Genomic DNA, 18906 nt, shown 5'->3' on the forward strand with positions numbered 1-18906 from the left:
TGTTTTCAGATGTATTTACCCATTATATTTACGTGTGCATGTATGGCATTTGGCAGACGTTATCTACCAAATTGCTTCTAGTTGGCTGGAACAAATAGTTTAGGACCGATTACCTACACATATCATTCTGTGTAATAGGCATATGGAAAGTGGAGCCCCTCTGTGCTGGCACACTACTGCTGTGAACTAAAGACATGTTCCTGGTGCCAAATTCATACACCTATACAAGACTACATATTTTATGTGTAACAACAGCCTTATTTATGAAGAAGTCATATGTACTTTCCCTTAAAAACATGACTAAAAGAGAATTTTTAAAAACTGATTTGAAATTCAGTGTAAAAGGAACTACGAGAACATTCATGCTTTTATATAACGCTTTTTTTTTGCCCGGTGTTATTAAATGAGTTCCAATGAAGTAACTCGCTACTTGAGTAGTATTTTTAACAGATTCTTTCTTATTTTTACTTTAGTAATCATTTAAATGACTACTTTTACTTCTACACAACTCTGGAAATAATTAATAAACGGCTTTGAAGTGTTGAGTTACTTTCAACCGCAAGAAAGCTGCGAAGCTCGTGTTTGTGACGAGCACATAGAAACGAATATAAAATAGTCCACAGCATGTTCGAGCGCCATCTTGTGACCATGTAAGGTATCGCTAGCTAGCGAGCTCAAATTATTTTGCATTGCACTGGTGTTTTTAACTTTTGTGGGAAACTAAGCTAATAATAACTAAGCTAATAATAACTATTTTATTACAATTTCTGTTTTTATAATGAATCCTACAACCATTAAACTAAAAGCTGCAAATTTAGCCAGCTAGCTAGCCTAAAGTGTTTAACCTTACCTTAAAACCGTCACAAGGCAGCTGAACTGGATTAATGTTAGCTATATATATATATATATATATATGAATATGTATGTACAATATAAGACTGTTATAGACCATTATATTTACGTGTGCATGTATGGCATTTGGCAGACGTTATCTACCAAATTGCTTCTAGTTGGCTGGAACAAATAGTTTAGGACCGATTACCTACACATATCATTCTGTGTAATAGGCATATGGAAAGTGGAGCCCCTCTGTGCTGGCACACTACTGCTGTGAACTAAAGACATGTTCCTGGTGCCAAATTCATACACCTATACAAGACTACATATTTTATGTGTAACAACAGCCTTATTTATGAAGAAGTCATATGTACTTTCCCTTAAAAACATGACTAAAAGAGAATTTTTAAAACTGATTTGAAATTCAGTGTAAAAGGAACTACGAGAACATTCATGCTTTTATATAACGCTTTTTTTTTGCCCGGTGTTATTAAATGAGTTCCAATGAAGTAACTCGCTACTTGAGTAGTATTTTTAACAGATTCTTTCTTATTTTTACTTTAGTAATCATTTAAATGACTACTTTTACTTCTACACAACTCTGGAAATAATTAATAAACGGCTTTGAAGTGTTGAGTTACTTTCAACCGCAAGAAAGCTGCGAAGCTCGTGTTTGTGACGAGCACATAGAAACGAATATAAAATAGTCCACAGCATGTTCGAGCGCCATCTTGTGACCATGTAAGGTATCGCTAGCTAGCGAGCTCAAATTATTTTGCATTGCACTGGTGTTTTTAACTTTTGTGGGAAACTAAGCTAATAATAACTAAGCTAATAATAACTATTTTATTACAATTTCTGTTTTTATAATGAATCCTACAACCATTAAACTAAAAGCTGCAAATTTAGCCAGCTAGCTAGCCTAAAGTGTTTAACCTTACCTTAAAACCGTCACAAGGCAGCTGAACTGGATTAATGTTAGCTATATATATATATATATATATATGAATATGTATGTACAATATAAGACTGTTATAGACCTATATTAAGCAGCTTGCTAGAGATGATGCCGGCGTCACGGTGGCCGAGAGGTTAAGGCGTTGGACTCGAAATCCAATGGGGTTTCCCCGCACAGGTTCGAATCCTGTTCGTGACGACGTCACTTTTTTATGCGTGGTTGTGATATCAACAACGTAAACATTGTTACAATATAACACATATGGCCGCAATTAAAATCACGGCACTCCATTACACTTCACAAACGTGATTTAAAACAGTCTGACCTTAGCGTTTAAAAGGTCAGCACTGTAACAAGCATAAGGAAATCGTCTGATTGTTGCGATGAATCTAAGACTGGCACGTTATCTTTATTCAGAGACGTCAAACTCGTGTGTGGCTGCATATTTGCAGCTGCAAGGCAGCTACTCGTGCCTTGTACAAACGCCATTTAGACAGTATCGGCCATGAAGGCTAACCTACCGCACTGCAACGTCCTTCATGTACTCGCGTTGTGCGCCTTATCTGTAGAAGCATCGTTTATCTCGTATAGCGCGCTTTAAACGCCATTAAGATCTTTTCTGGTGTATATCCCACTTTAATATCAAGAAATGCGAATTACTACCTGTTTAAGTGCACCATTTATTAATCTGCGGTATTCCAGTCAAAACTGGAAGTGAAATACTTGGATATCACAATATGTAAAGAACAGGAAAAGACTATCCAATTTTGAACCTGTTTTTTCATCATCCAAAGAAAATGTAATTAATGGCTACAGTATGACATATCTATATAGATTTGTCATACTGTAGCCTTTAATTTCTAAACATCTAAAGTATATACTATAGTATACACTATAGTATAGATATTTCTAAATAAAGATAAAGTATAGATATTTCTAAACATGTATAGTAGAGATATACTATATCAGGTGTCAGGATTTTACTTGTGTTGTGTATCCTGCAACTGTTATGGATGTTCTCCCTGTCGTCTGGAAAAATTGATAAACTAACAGTTAAGTGCTTATGGAAAACTAGAACTCCTTTGATTAAAAAAAATAGTAAAATACAAGATGGCATTAACCAGTTTTGAGAAGCAAGTGCTATCTTGTTGGTCTCTCTTATACAATGACAGTTTTTCATCACATACATATTTCATAAAGAATAAGGATATCATACTTTTAAAAAATGCATGTTTATCTTATCCAAAACAAGTTGAAAAGAATATTGTTATAGTTAGCCAACTCTTTGGCAGTAATGGAATTTTGTTTACCTAAGCAGATTTTATAGGAAAATATTCCCTTCCAGATTCCCTAAAATATTAGTTTTTGATGCATTTCCTGATAGTGAAAATTTATAATTGTTCCACAGTAAACTATACACTTTCTAAATGTAATCCTTCTGTCACATTACTCTTTTTGTCAACGTTATGATGAAACCATTCATAATCTCTCCTTTTTATCTACTGGTTTTCTGGAATGATTTCTCTAATCTTCCTATGAAGAAAATAACTTTAGCCTAACTTTAAAAGGAGGGGAGTTCTAGGTGCATCCACATTTGGCCATTTGCTGATAAATTGTCAATCCTATGTAGGCCATATAAACCCGTAATCTCGTAATCTTTTACCGATCAGACGGCCGTATAAACCATACAGCCTGTATGCGAGACACTGTTGTGCAAAACATTAGCATTAATTCAGCTCATCTTACAACAGAATACGCTCGAAGCAAAAATAAATAAATAAATAAATAAATAAATACATCTGGATATCGCTACAAACATTTAAGAACTGTAGTTATAATCAAACCGCATTACACGTCAACAGGACACGGAAATGGTATGTAGCTGTTTTCTTTCCATGCGGCCACATTCCTTGTTGTGACCAATCAGATATCGAGATCATTGTAACACGAACACGGAAAGCACCAATGATTTACGTGTATTGTACATTGTGTGTTTCATTCTAATATGCAAACAAACGCATTCAAACAGATGTATATAATGTTTTTTTAAACAAATGTAATTTACAAATTCTCCCGGTAAATACCATCTATTTTATTCAATGCCATCCATACATTGCAGTTCCCCCTATTTTGCAGAATAATGGTTTCGTCGCTATATATATAAGAACCGTCGCACACACGTTGGCGTTGTTCTAGCGCTTTGTTAGGGAAGTAGATAGTGAGAATATGAAAGGGACGAAGGGCTTTTCTCCCCCCTCTCTTTTCTTTCCTTATTTTTCTTTGCCGAGGTCAGGTTTTGATATGCTCGTATGTTTGTAGTACCTCACATATAGGAACCCTTAGGTAAATTGTTTAATCAGCTATTTAATCCTAACACCCATCAGCGAGTTTATGAATGGCTGAATGCCAGACTTTTAACTAAAGGAAAAAGTTTGCTAGCTGAGCTTTTTGAACGCGTAAAATAGATCAGTAGTTTCATCGCTTTTAAGACGTTGTTTGGCTGATGGTGCAACAATCATCTTTGTTAACAACCTAAAGTATCTGAAAGTATAGAAATACATTTTCGTCTAGCTAACCTAGCTGTAGTTGGCTACCAAATCTATTGTGACCATCACCGCTTTCATTGTGTAAGACACCCAGGGAGTGAGATGCAGTCGGAGGACATTATCTAGAACTGTGGCGGAAATCCAGCGCTGGCTACATTTAAACTCGTTACATTGTCGCGGTAAAGCGGTGCGTAGGCATCACCCTGGCATGGCTCGCTACTTTTAATGTCATTTTATCCGCGTTCAAACGGCCTGCTTGTTTTTCCCAGAAAATGCCGGAGGGTTACAGTTCTGATTAATAGCATTTTTTTAAAAAAGGAATAGCTTTTTGTCTAGTTTAAAATCAGTTTTAAAAAGATTTCCCCTTTCATAACATGGCTCGATGACTTTGATGTAAAGCACACTGCCTCATACAGTGACTTGGCTAACGTTTACCAGTTTCTAAAGTTTCGTAGCTATCTCACAATAAGGACGTATCGGTCGGACCGATTTGATTAAAGAGCCAAATTAACAAGTTTGGAGACAATCTTGGCTCGCCACAGATTTACCTTCGCGACTGGTTTGTCGTTTAGCTAGCCGGGGCGCTAGCTATACCGAATGCTGCTTTGTGTCGCGTTAGCCTTAAGCTAGCCTCGCTAGCGCTCCAGAAATGTCGAATATTTCCAACGAAGCGGTGGTTTTGATAAAAGACGTGAAACCAGGATCGAAAAATCTAAACATCGTCTTTATAGTTTTGGAAATAGGTAAGTTGTGCTACCGAATGATGTGCTTCTCATGACAAATTGGCTAGCTGTTTCTTCTTTTTTTTTTTTCCCCCATCCGCCTTAAAGTGACAGTGGGATCGATGTTCAGCTTTGGTGACTTGGCCGATTCCTGTGAACTTGACTAATGTGTTTTCCCGGCTGCTTTTCTCGCTTGTATTAACATCCGGTGGCTTTCTCTTCTGTATTTCATTGTGGCTTGGAATTTGAATGTTAAAATGCGACAGGACTGCTGTCACCTGGTGTGCTTTCACTTCTAGGTCGCGTAACCAAGACAAAAGACGGTCATGAAGTGCGCTCTTGTAAAGTGGCTGATAAGAGCGGAAGTATCGCCATCTCTGTTTGGGATGAACTGGGTAGCCTCATTCAGCCAGGGGACATCATTCGCCTTACACGAGGGTAATGCCTTTTTAATGCACACTTTGCGGATCATAACGATAACTTGTGTTGACTTTACTGTTTAGTTTAGTATTTGGCCAAATGATGCATTTTGTATGTGCTGCTGCATGTGAAGTTTTCCCCTCTTTGTAGTTATGCTTCTATATGGAAGGGCTGTCTTACCCTGTACACTGGCCGAGGTGGAGACCTACAGAAAATTGGAGAGTAAGCAGTGGCTCACATCCCATCCGAGGACACTTTAGTTTGAATGTTGATCTTGAATTAATGTTTCTAAACTGGCTGGAATTATGGATAATTTGACATTTGTCTGTTTATTCATGAGAGATCTGTGGAATGGTGTTGCAACCTAGTTTACTGCTCCTCCAGATTCTGCATGGTGTATTCAGAGGTTCCAAATTTCAGTGAACCAAATCCTGAGCTGCTAGCCCAAGCCAACCAACAGAACAAAGGGGTAAGGTTTTATTCATAAGGCAGTGCCAACTGCTAGCACATTTTAATGTGTGCTTTATCATTTATGGTTTCATTACATGGGGGGGAAATGTATTTCTTTTCCATTTCATCTTAAACAAAAAATCAGATTTTCAGAGCAATCAAATATTTGCACTGATTAAAAAAAATAGACTTGTGGCAGTCTTTAGTGAATTGCACTAATTAAATATTTGATTTTGGGTGGCTGTTGCAGTTTGAGTTGAAGTGGGTACTGAACTGACAGTATGGCAGTTTGGATATTTCCTGTTGTGAAGCTGCTCAGTTGCTAATCTCTCCCTTTTCCCCTCAGGGTAAAGAACAGCGTGGAAATTCTCCACCAAATCAAAACGTGGGCACTCCTGGACAGGCAGGTAATGGAACTTTTTTTTTTTTTTTTTTTTTGTTAGAATCTTTTAATGCTTTCCTTGTATTGGCATGCAATTGCTACATTGCAATGTTGCCAAAACACTCTTATGAACAGTTAAACAGTGATATTTGATTCCAGACTTATTTGAAATGGTTTTGACTAGCAGGAAACGGGGCCATGCAGACGTTTCCCAATAGTGCTGCCCCTGTTCCTCCAAATTTCGGCGCTCCTGGAAGAACCAATGGGCGTGTACTAGGCAATGGCCCACCACCAGTGACCGCAGGGGCAGTCCCTGCCCCACCCAAACCGTCAGTCACCATCAGCAACGGCAGGGATCCCAGACGAGCTTCAAAGAGATGAGACCCTGATTGTGTAACCACTGTCCTGGTCCCACCCCCTCTTCCAGATCCTCACCAAGCTTGAATATTTCTGCAATGTAACTGCCAATTGAGTCTTGTATTAGTCCCATCAGCAGACTGTCATCACCCAAGACTGTAATGGTGTAGAACAGCTACAGCTGCTGGAGTTATGCCAGTTTGTTTTAAATCACCACACAGTGCTGGTCTTTTCGACATGGTTTCCACATCCCTTCCCTAAATGTGTTGTGGGAAAACTATACACCCTACTTGAACACTTGATGCACTTTCTTCATTTAATCTCTAGTGAACACGTACTGTCTTGTAATTCAGGAGTGGTTGTCTGCTATGGCAGGCATGTACCCTGATTCTACTGGCTGCTTTTTTTTTTTTTTCTTTTTTTTTTTTTAACTGGGGTTTTATCCCCTTGGCCAAAAAACATACCAAAAGTGACTGTGTGAAAGAGGTGATAGTTTGATTCCGACACTTAGGTTTATTTAATTAGGAATAAACTAGAAAATAAGAAATCCTGTTAAGTTTGTATGCGTTTTATGTTACACACAAACTAGCATGTGCAGTTTAAAAATGATCACTAGTCTATAGGCAGTTAGTGTGCCTGGGAAAGCTAGGGGGGTCATGGTAGACAGGGCTGTGCCCAGCATCTACTACTAGAACCCAAATAGCTTAACTTTATTACCTGTAACTGCGATGTACAGATATAGGAAAATGGCTAATTCTAGAAATGGTTCTAATTAAAACCTTTGTTAAAAGCTGTTCCAACATACCCTACCCACTTATGATGTTTCATAATCTTCCAATCTCTATTTTGCAAGTTTTAAACCATATTTGTAAAATATGCATAAGTGAAAGATCAATACATATCACTGAAGCATGATAAATTTGATGCTTTATTTATTTTTTTTATGTCAAATATACTTCTGTAACTTTTTAATCCTTTTAGCTGAGGAACCAACTGTAACTTGTGTATGTGTAAACATTCATAAATAGTGCCCAACTTTTGTTTTGCTGCCCCCTCTACTTGCAGCAAAAAAAGGGAAATATACACTTCCCATGTCCCATAATCACATTTGCACACTTTGCAACTCTTTCCAGAACTCTCTGATGCCCTGAGTGAGAGCTTGCTCAGCTAGGGCCTTACATTTTTGTGGTGTGAACCCTACCAGTGCTGTGCCTTTAGTGACCACCCCATGGTGGCCAGCCAAGCGCTTGACATAGGCAGCGATAAGAGAGGCTGGCGCATGGCAGAATGTTTGATCACCGATGCTAAACTCTGGCCAGGGTTCCATGCCAGCAGCCAGACCAGGTGAGGGTCTTTCTCCCACACTTTCTACGTTGCAGGCAATTTCTACAGTGCCTTCATGAGGCAAGGCTATGACCTGGACTCCTGGGATCCCGCCAGGACTTGACTCTCGGATGGCTGCTGCCACATCCCGGCCAATGGTGAGGTCCTGGGTATCCATGGTTACATTGCAGGTCATCACATAAGGGCTGGCACCAACACCTACAGGAAGAGGGTTTTTCTTGATTTTGTGTGCAGCTTTAGGCATGGGGGAGTAGTCTTCCACCATCCTAATAGAGATATACTTTCTTTAGTCCTTATAGGGGAAGATATTTCTGCTAGGAGGCTTGGTGAGTGTTGCTGTATAAAACAATTACACTAGATACTACCATATCTAGCCAGTAAGTATCTCTGTGACTATAGTGTAGAGTAATGGTATAGAGCATTGGGGAATACTGTCAGTGATGATCACTTACAGGGACATTTTAACATCTCAACCCTGACAGTTTCACACCAATTCAGACTTTTAAGACTTGAGTGAATGTCATGTGATGTGTTTCATGACCTCATAGAGATGGGAGATTAAACGCATAGGAATTTTTCCACCACCCTTGAACTGTTAGACCACCTCGGGTGATGAAACGCCTTGACGATTCCGCAACAGGGCTGACGGACTTTGCCCACTACTTCCAGCCAAACTCAGGGTGTCAAACAGACATTTTAGGACTGATATTATAATACTACCTTTCCCACAGAACCAAAGTTCTCACCTGTTATTCCATATCTTCTTGTGGGCTGTGGTCCAACATCCGGCAAGACGGCAGCTATGCTAGGAACCTTCCGGAACCAGCCAAGTTCTTTTCTCCTCTGGGCGAGACCACGGTGCAGTGGAACGTCTGCCCAGCCAAATAAAAATACGCTGGTGCCCAGTACGCGCTCAGTCAGAGCAGTGGCTAGAGCTGGACAGAAACAAACATGTATGTGAGATGCTGAATATGATGTTATTTGTGTTCTTTAATCAATTACCAGGTAATGTGATTTTTGTGTCTCACCCCGAGCCTCTTTCCCACACTCCTCCAAACCCACGTCTTCTCCCAGAGGATACAGGGGCACTAGGTCCACAGCCCCCATCGCTGGGTGAACCCCTCCATGTGCATTCATGTCAATCAGTTCACATGCCCTCTCACACGCCGCGAGAACTGCCTCCCCTATAACGTTCAGAACCACAAATACCAAATAAAAATACCACCTAACAGACCGAAACCTGGAAGGTTGAGGAAAGATGCATTCAGATGACTTACTGATTAGCTCAATGTTTGCCACAATTGTGATGACAGAACGGTTGTAGTCATAGTCACTGAATATGTTTAGAATGGTGGTGTCCTTTCGTCTTCCTCCTGAGGAACAGATGGTAGAAATCAAAAGTAAGTCTTTGCGTGACTAAGATGGAGTCTGTATATGTGCATAGTGCTGCTCTGCCATGAAGCATTAGTGCAGCATCCTCACCATGTTGGTCAGTGATGGCGGCCTGAGCCACCTTCTCCACTAAATCTTTTTGGCGAGCCTCAGACACATTAAGAAGGCAGGTCACCAACCGGCGACCAAGTGCAAAGGCCATCTTCTGAAACAATAAAAAGCTGAATTTACATTTGTTTCACAGTTACAAAAATTGTGGAAGTGGTTCAAAACACTTCCAGTCACTATTTTTTTGTGTGTGTTTAGGTAGTCAGCCACACCCCTGAACATGTGACTGGGAGGAAACAATAAACCTGGACCTGTGTTGTGAGTATACATGCATCTCAGGATGCATCTCACTCCTGTGTGTCCCTGGAAGAATACCTAGAGCAGGAGGAATGAACCAAACAAGCTGTGATGCTTGAAACAGATACGCTCATAAATCCCTTAAAAGCATGCCCTTCATACACATGGCAGCAGATCACAGTTTAAGGCCACAAATTATGAATGCAACTCTCAGTCTCGTAGTGGCTACTCATACCCAGGACTGAACAGTGATAACTGACTTATACTTGTTGCACAATATAGTTTTGCCTAAAAGTAGAGATCAGTGAAAGGCCTTTTTAAATGTTGCATGCAACATCATAATATATGCACCCATACAATTATACCATCCAGAATGAAGAGTGGGAAGCTTTTATAGCTGTTTAATGAAGCGTGGTTTTGTGTTTAATTTCATTCATTTGACTTGGCCTATATTTGCACACAGCTTCCCCTCATGTTTTCTGTCCTCTCTGGCGCTGCCTGTAGTGCTGTCAGTTTAACATCTGCAGACACGTCCTGGGTAGAGTCCACTCATGCATCCAATGGTTTGAAACAGCTTCTCCCGCCTCCTCTGTTACTGGAACAGCCAGCAAGGTGGCTTCATGGACATCATCTTCCATCATAGAGTAAAAGAGTTAGATAGGGAGGGCAAAGAAATAACTTCTGAGGTATTTAGACAAAGTCCAACTTGCTTACAAGTGCAGATGTTTCTAGCGAAAAATCCCTGTTCTTTCCTCCACACTTATCCCATACATAGAGGTGATGTGTGGGAATAGATAGAAAGCTGTTGGATAATTTCATTGCTTTCTTACTAGTTTCTATTCTATTTGCTGTTAACAAATGTGTAGATAATTTAGGTAAACTAAAAAATTGGCTTTATAAAATTATAAAACACCATGACTTTTTACTTACACTTTCCATCAAGAATGTTAGAGGAAAATGTTCTCATAAATGTAAGAATATTTAAAACTAGTTTAAAACAAATATTTAAAACAAATCAGCATGTACCAGCTCTAACGTCATTTGTAAAACATGTACAATAACCTATACTACAGTATTTGCACTCTCAACGAACACCGTCGCCCCATTTTCAGTAGGATACAAAAATAGCTTATTGCAAACGAAAATCGATTTTGCAAAAGAAATTAAAATGTTTTCATTTCAATGATTGTACAATTCCGTTTCTTCCTCGTGTAACAGTATCTAAGTATGTTGGTGTCTTACTCTTGTGTAAGTAGCGTCGAGTTGGGTACACGCAGCCCTACTAACGCGGTTACATAGCGATGAACGTTTATTTCCGCCATGCAGATTTACAAATCAACACGGTCAATCTTTATAGCAAAACTATGCGTCTGTTTCTTGGCACATGCCTTACATGTCACTCTAACTGAGTTTCGAAGGATACGTCAGTTAAAACAAACATCTGCCAGGCTGAAGTTCATCTTGCGCAAGACCTTAAACCCCTCGTGATTTGGCTCGTTGGGGTGCGGGCACCACAAATATCTTTTTGTGTGAGTGAACAAAACTTGAGCCATAATTTAATGTTGTGTAGCAAATACTGCTTAAAGTAGACTACAGACTGTGGCGGATTAGGCAGCCTAATAAACAAACCTTGAAGTATTTTTACTGACCTTGCAGATACGGCAGTAGATACGGCAGTGATGCGGAGGGTTTGGGGCTGTGTTTGGCTGCAGATCGTGAGCACGTTACTGCGCACAGACCCATTCCGCCCATGGTGAATATCCGCTCGGCTGTAAGTAGATTATCGCTCGTTGCGCTGGCCCACACGATGAGCACTACATTTGGGACTTCGTCGGAACCACCAGGGCTGTGTAGGACTACAGGGAGACTTCTGCGACTCTCCGGCGTCCCCGGCTACGAACAGCACCGCAGAAATGACATTTTGCTGCTGAGCCCTGCTGCGGAAACACCGGGACGGTGCGACAACCACACCGAAGGCCTGCAGAGTGCAAATGCACACGTTGTATTCTTTCCCGGCGACATCCAGGTTAGTTTAACACGTAATCTAGCGAGACACGGACCTGGAATGAACAGCATCCTTGCCTTTTGCCCCCGAGCTGGTCCTGGTACACAGTATAGCTGGAAAGCTATAGTTGAGCTCGCTGGCGTTAGTTCGGTGTGATGATTAGTTAAAACCTGTTAAATAAATAATACTCTCATCTCGCTACATAGCTGTCTAGCTAGCTAACTGAGCAGCGTTAACTGCTAAAACTGCGTACAAAGTAACCAGTGTAGGCCACGCATATGAAGCCCTGTCAGCGTTAAATATGCAGACTCACTGGACACAGGCGCTTTTCGGTCTCATCTGAATTCATCTCATCTATTTTTGGTCGCTCGCTTCAGACTAGCGGCTTAATTACATGCTAAGCTTGTGTTGGGCCAGGGCTGTTTATACTCGGATGAATATGTTTCTAGTTTATCGTGAGAAACACACACACATATATATGTAACTTAATCCAATAGGCTACCTTACATTTTGTATTCAGTTGCAAGTTGAGTCCTATACGCTGTGAGAATTATCAATCTTTATTCGCCTTTTTCATTAGGGATCTGGTTCCCGGTGTTAGCTGGATGCTTTTAATATGTACACTGATATGCATTTCTACATACATGCACATATCATCTGCTTCCCTTTTTTGAGGTTACCCATAAAAGAGCCAACTAGAAATATGGCACTGGATACATGACACCATTGTGCAGAGAACAAGTTACCATCAGTCAGTTCACTTCTGAGTACTTGGAACTTGGTGACAAAAACATCACAGACGTGCTCATCAAGAACGAGATCAATGACCAGTCAAATAATAACTGTGGTATTGTACCCTGAAAGCGCTCTTGATGTGCTGTGTGTAAATTTGTTAACTCTGCCACTAAATAACTAGCAGGAAAGGATAATTTATTACCCATTCCAACTCATACATTAGTCTGTTATATCTCTTGCAAGAAATGTAATCAGCTTTAAATATGCATGTGCGCGAACCATATAATTTTTCTCTCACTGTCCTTCAGAACTTCCAGCAGGAAATGGCAGTGCAGGCCGAGGCAGTCCCGTGGCTGTCCTGGAGCCTGGAGCATGTGGCCTTCATCATGGGAAACCGCTTCCCTGGGCGTCATATCTGGGTGATCCGTGCATCTCACATGTATTTGCACAAGTTCAGCTGCTACCAGAACTTTGTGGAGAGCAACTTGTTTGGAGCTCCAGAACACTCTTCAGACTATGGGGCCATCCGCCAACTGAGGGGCCTCGTGGGTCATGGCATGGAGCAAGCAGGCCTCCCTAATCCCCTGCCTCCCCTAGGGGGCGCTGCTGTCCCTCTGCCCCTCCCTCAAGACTTCTCCCTGAGCTTGGTGGGCTTCAGCAAGGGATGTGTAGTGCTCAACCAGATGGTGTACGAGCTAGCTGGGGCCCGTGCAGACTCGGAGCTCCGGCCGTTCCTGGACAGAATCTCGGACGTGTACTGGCTGGACGGAGGGCACCCCGGAGGCAGCGAGACATGGGTGACAGATAAGCGTGCTCTGAGTGAGCTGGCGACCAGCGGTGTGGCCCTGCACGCCCATGTCACGCCCTATGAGGTGCAGGACCCAATGAGGGCCTGGGTGGGGCGGGAGCACAGGAGCTTCATAAAGACACTGGAGGAGCTTGGGGCCTGTGTGACCCACAGGCTGCACTTTGAGGATGAACCTGCCTCCATTGAGAATCACTTCCGGGTCATTAAAGAGTTCTGACTATTGTGCAGGGTTGCTTTTTCAAACCTTTATGTGGAATACTTTTCATTGCTAAGCACAAATATAGTTACAGCTTCTGCTCTACACTGGCTGCTTCTCAAGTAAAGACTGTTAAAATGTAAGGTTAAATATGTTTAGACCAAACCTCTGGATAGAGAGTATACTTGGTTTGCATATTTAAAATCCAAAAGACTGTGTTAAGTAAGAAATCATTTTTGCACTGCTTAAATTACCTCTTCCTGTGTGTTCTAAGGGCTATCATTTTTCCGCAAATGTGTGAGACACGCACAAGCATACAGCACTAAATCTGCTAAAAATCTCAGCTGAAACTCGAATGCATGTGTTTAATTTTAGCTTCATTTCTGCTATCTTTATACACAGGTCCTTTATCTTTGAGCAATGACATAACTGAATGTAAAATTAATTATTCTTTCCCTGAGGTCTGATCCCTCGCTAAACGTTTTTAGAAAATGTTCTTTGTTTGGTTCTGGGTAATGTTTTGTTTAAGCTGCATAGACTGCCATTTAGTTTCATTGCTGTTTTGCATGCAGTTTTGTTCTGCTGTCAAGTTGATAGTGTAACTTGAAAATGAAAGGTTTACATTCTAAAATCATTAAGTAAATTTAATACGTAACCAGTGCATCATTAAACATGAGAAAATGGCTGAAGGAAAGATTTATGGTCTTATGTTTTAGTAGTCCCCACTGAGTGAGAGACTTTGTTTAAGCAGTGACATGAAATGCATAGTAAACTCTCTGACAGTACATGTATGAACTCTAAATTATATGTAACTATAAAGTCTGTAATTATATAGCTACAATTATTCTATTTTTTTCAAGGAGGACAAATAACTTTGCTAGGCAGTTTATGCACTAATTTAAAGGAATATGAGTTTGTCCACGTTTTTTCATAATTCATAGTGGGAGTGGGGGGGGTGGATGGTTCCTGCATGAGAACATGGACTGAAAGGTTTTTTTTTTTGTTTTTCATATCATTCCTTTTATTTATAAAATGGTATTTCCCGTATTTAAAAGTGTACTGGTTATCTTATGCTCTGTTTACGTAATAATAAAGTAACATCTATTTAAATGATTAAGCACTGGGTTCTTTGTTTCTTATTGAACAAATTGTGTCTGAACTGGTGCTTTAAGGAAAAATGGCCTCAAATGAGATGAGCAGAACACTGGTGTCCTTCCAGTGCTGGAGTAGAACACTGGGTACCGAAAGCAGGATAAAGAAGACTGTGTGGTGGAAATTTGACACATTTCAGTTTATTAAAGCACAAGAAATGCAGTTAATTATAGACCGTTTAGCATAGCAGTGTCAGGTGATGAAATATGGATCATCCGATGTCTTTTTGAGTTATTTTTATTGGTTTGCCAGCAGAAGACTGGTTGTTATATATCAATGGTCACCAAAAAGTCAATCTCCCATGTTGATGTATTTCCAATACAAAATGGACACTGTGGTCACATCAGTGGCAGTTAAGCGTACCTAGTGGTCTGTTCTGATCACCCAAGGATAGCAGCCAGCCAAGATGGAATCTTTGATGGTTCACAGCTCCTTGAGGTGAAATGCCCATTCAAATCCTCAGTGTCCTTAGTAGAGCTGCACAACCATCCACACTGAGAATGGGAAATTTAAAAAATAATCAAATGGTCCACATGCTATGTTTGAGATATGCAAACTAGTTGTATGGACACCAAAGAGACACCTAATTTAGGACATTCCTATTGATGAAAAGTACACAAAAGTGCAGGGAGAGCATCTTAGGGAATATTACTTAATAAAGCACAAGTTGCCACGAGTAGTAGATGAGGCCCTCACGAACGATGGTTTTCGGATACACACCATCAAAACCAGACTAGGACTTCTAGAAAACCAGAACATTGCTTCTTTCTTTCTTTTTTTCCCTTATTCTTTTCTCTCTTTATTGGTTATATTGGTGCTATTTTAGTGTTGGTTATTGGTCAGAGGAGGATGGGCCCCCCCTTTGAGTCATGGTTCCTCTCAAGGTTTTTTCCTCGTGATCTTAGGGAGTTTTTTCACTGCTGCTCTTGGCTTGCCCGCTGGCAGCTTGGACTCCTACGTGTGTAAAGCTGCTTTGTGACAATGGCTATTGTAAAACTGTTGACTTTGAGGCTGGCAAAGTGAGTGCAAAAAGTACCTTCAATTAGTACAGATAGAATAAGTTGAAATTTTGTACAACTGAATGCACTGAATGAGTTTTTGTACAACTGAATGAACACATTAAAATAACTTTTTAGAACTTTTTTTTTTACATTTTAAGTCTTGTATATAGTTAATCAGAACACATAAGGATTTTTAAATGTATTTCAGTATTAATAGATTTCCAAGAACAGATGTTTTTTATTACTGCAGTTCTATCAAAATAACATTTTTCTAAATGTAAACATGTGTCTAAATGACTTTAGTATGTTCCAATACCTGTTGGATATTAAAAATCACACCTTACCATTATGTTTAAAACAGTTGCAAGGAGAGCTTTTTCCTGCATATAATCTAGATAAGGTTTTAAAAAATCCTACATTGTACAGTGCAACTTCAGTGCATTTGTAATACAAAAGTCTAATGTTATGCTTATCTTGTACATAATGTGCCCATTACATGAAAGTCAGTTTGATGCAGTCTCTTGTGATCTCAAAGCTAGACTACTGCAACTCGCTACTTGCTGGTCTTCCTCTAAGAGCCATCAAACCTCTACAGCACGGCTGGTCTTCAATTTTCCGAAGTTCACACGTTACTCCACAGCTGCGCTCCCTGTAGCTGCACGCATCAGATTTAAAACCTTGATGCTTGCCTACAAAGCCAAAAATGGACCAGCACCTTCATACATGAGGTCAATGGTCAAAGCCCGATTCGCACCTCATGCACTTCGAACCTCAAGTACGGCTCGGCTTGAAATACCTTGCTTCAGGTCTCATGGACGACAAGCATCGAGACTATTTTCTGTCCTGCTCCAAGATGGTGGAATGAACTCCCACTTGCTGTCCGGACAGCAGAGTCCCTTGCAGTCTTCAAACGCAGACTGAAGACCCATCTATTCATGGAATATTTAAAGGACAACTGACCCTGCTCCCATATTGACTGACTCATTTAGTACTTATTGTAGGGCATTGTTTATGTTGTTTAACAAACTCTATCACTTATTGTTCATAGCACTTATCATTGTTTAAGATAGACCTTATATATTTTGCACTTCTTGGTATCAGCATTCATCCCTGTATTCTGCAGTATTCTAGTTCATTGGTATGTTTAATTCTAACCTACTGTACTGCAATTGGATACATTCTATGAGTAAATGACAAAGCACTTTTGTAAGTCGCTCTGGATAAGAGCATCTGCTAAACGCCGTAAATGTAAATGTAAAATGTATGTTGTAAAACTTTGAATATTGTAATAAGTGTTATATTACTGACCTTAATGTCACAGTCACACATCGGACACTGTAAACCATCTATTTTGTGTAATAAGGTTACATCTCATATTCACCATTTCAGTACAGATGTGCAGTATTTTCTCTGCTTAGGAAAGGACTCAGTACACTTTAAGTCTCCTGTTTGCATCTCTTCATGAATTCAAACATTTACAATTCAATGCAGCATAGGAATATTGTGGATAAAATATACATATAGATCTTAAATCTAATTTCTGCCAGAGCTGTCCAGAGGTTTGGTCTAAATTCCTTGGAATTCATTGCTAGCCACACCTGCATGACAAGGCTGGAGTGACCAAACTCATTCGGAGTTCCTCCCATAAAATCACCAACAGAAAACCCCAAAACAGAGATAACTTCATCCCCTGGTTGTAGAGAATCTAGAAACACTAAATCATGCATTATACATTTATCACCGCTCTTGCTCCCGTAGGCTTCTAAAATGAACATGATCAATCCACAAGATATTTCATTTAAGGAGATATTGTCCCGAGATCTTTAATAGTGTTGCTAGCATATATTGACTGTAGGAAGCACATAGATTCTTTGGAACATTTGGAACAGTCAATGATCCTTCCGTCAACTGCCAATGACTTAACAGGACAGAGGAATGTGGCTTCAGAGTCTCTGCTTTAAAAAGTCTCTGAAAAATCTTTTTGTTTGTTTGTATGTATCTCTTTGTAGACAGGAAACCAACAGAGGACAACCCCTATCCAACTTTATGTCTTGGCTACAACAGACCACCAGAAAAGAACTGGCAACAGTTGTCAAGGACTAAAGTTAGTGTTAACATTGTGCCCACAGTAATCTTAACTGTGGCTAATATTCAGTGTTAACAATACTACAGATAATAAGACCTAAGTTAACAGAGTATTCTTTGAATGTGTTGTTTAAGTAGCTTAGACCAGATGGGTCATTAGGCATTAATGATTTGTTTATTTTCATCTTTAGCATAATTCGCATGTTTTGGAACTGTCTTTGCTGTAGTAGCTGTAGGGCATTGTCCATGCATCAAGCCATACTTGGGATTTGCTCTGTATGTTTCCTGTGTTAACGTATTAAGTAACTCTAGGCTAGGATTCAACAAAGCACTTCTGACCCACTACCTCAGTTTTATGTTCCTTGTGAAGCAAGAAGGGGTCAAAGGGTAACTGTCTCAAAGTGGTTTAAAGATGTGCTTTCTCCACTTGCTCTGCAACAGCTGCAAGAGGCCATTTGTCGGGAGCTGAAAAAGGGAGCCATCACACTGGCGTTGGCAGTGTTCTTAAACTCCTGGTCTGATGTGAAGAGCACAGGGGAAGCATTCATTTACTGGGCTCAAGTACTAGCATAAGGGTCAGATGCATTGTGGTGTTTAAAATGTATTTCTCTGAACTTTCTTTGCCCTATATCGCTTCGTGTGCTTGAATTCTACTTTCCCTGGACATCTGTGGAAGATATCCCTCCACAGACAAAAACATTGACTTGTTAATGAAAATAATTGCAGACTGGTTATATGAAGGACAAACAAAACCCAATTTGGTTTACACCCATAAAACATCTAAGCCAGGTAAAACCATGTATGTAACCATGTATTTGCTACTTTCTCTAACCTTTATAGTGTACTCAGTGGATCTCAAGATTTCTCTAATCACAGGAGTTTGATTTCGCAATGTATAAAAGGTGTTTCATTAACACTCCATTCATTCAATTAACTTATTCCAGTCCAATTACTATAATGGTTATTGAATAAATGAAGTTTTTATATAATTTTGACTCTTCTGCCAGTAAACATGACAAGGAATTTATCATGAGGCAAAGCGAGGTGTTCTTGTTTTACGTCATCTTGTCATAGATGGGTGGACTTGTTTTAGTATGCTCCCACATTTTTGCTGTTAGCACCTGTTTACAGCTTACCGGATGTTTTGCAGATATTTCATGCAAGGCACAAT

General features: G+C 40.0%; 3 protein-coding genes and 1 non-coding gene across 9 annotated transcripts; 3 read left to right on the forward strand and 1 right to left on the reverse strand.

The window, feature by feature from the left end:
- Positions 1–1911: 1911 nt before the first annotated feature.
- Positions 1912–1993, forward strand: trnas-cga. Its single transcript has one exon. It is a non-coding gene; the product is annotated as a tRNA-Ser (tRNA).
- Positions 1994–3997: 2004 nt separating this feature from the next.
- nabp1a (nucleic acid binding protein 1a) lies at positions 3998–7219 on the forward strand. 2 transcript variants are annotated; one of them, XM_027006807.2, is made up of 6 exons: positions 3998–5084; positions 5363–5501; positions 5634–5705; positions 5868–5952; positions 6280–6340; positions 6500–7219. In XM_027006807.2, exons 1-6 carry the CDS (start codon positions 4991–4993, stop codon positions 6694–6696), a joined length of 648 nt encoding a protein of 215 aa, XP_026862608.1. In that variant the 5' UTR covers positions 3998–4990; the 3' UTR covers positions 6697–7219. The 2 variants fall into 2 exon arrangements, with proteins under 2 accessions (XP_026862608.1, XP_026862609.1); XM_027006808.2 differs by having other exon boundaries at positions 6503–7219.
- A 363-nt stretch (positions 7220–7582) lies between these two features.
- Positions 7583–11494, reverse strand: ftcdnl1 (formiminotransferase cyclodeaminase N-terminal like 1). Of its 5 annotated transcripts, none has more exons than XM_035522845.1 (7): positions 11403–11493; positions 9768–9831; positions 9499–9613; positions 9294–9389; positions 9045–9200; positions 8763–8951; positions 7583–8214 (listed from the first exon to the last, which is right to left on the reverse strand). In XM_035522845.1, the coding sequence occupies exons 3-7, from the start codon at positions 9608–9610 to the stop codon at positions 7775–7777; spliced, it is 993 nt and encodes a 330-aa protein (XP_035378738.1). In that variant the 5' UTR covers positions 9611–9613; positions 9768–9831; positions 11403–11493; the 3' UTR covers positions 7583–7774. The 5 variants fall into 5 exon arrangements, with proteins under 5 accessions (XP_035378738.1, XP_026862604.1, XP_026862605.1 ...); XM_027006803.2 differs by having other exon boundaries at positions 9762–9831; XM_027006804.2 differs by lacking the exon at positions 9768–9831 and having other exon boundaries at positions 9499–9610; positions 11403–11494.
- c25h2orf69 (chromosome 25 C2orf69 homolog) lies at positions 11481–14614 on the forward strand. Its single transcript, XM_027006806.2, has 2 exons — positions 11481–11779; positions 12802–14614. Exons 1-2 carry the CDS (start codon positions 11504–11506, stop codon positions 13516–13518), a joined length of 993 nt encoding a protein of 330 aa, XP_026862607.1. The 5' UTR covers positions 11481–11503; the 3' UTR covers positions 13519–14614.
- Positions 14615–18906: the final 4292 nt, after the last annotated feature.

This window comes from Electrophorus electricus, chromosome 25 (assembly GCF_013358815.1).
Source record: "Electrophorus electricus isolate fEleEle1 chromosome 25, fEleEle1.pri, whole genome shotgun sequence".
NCBI lineage: Eukaryota > Metazoa > Chordata > Actinopteri > Gymnotiformes > Gymnotidae > Electrophorus > Electrophorus electricus.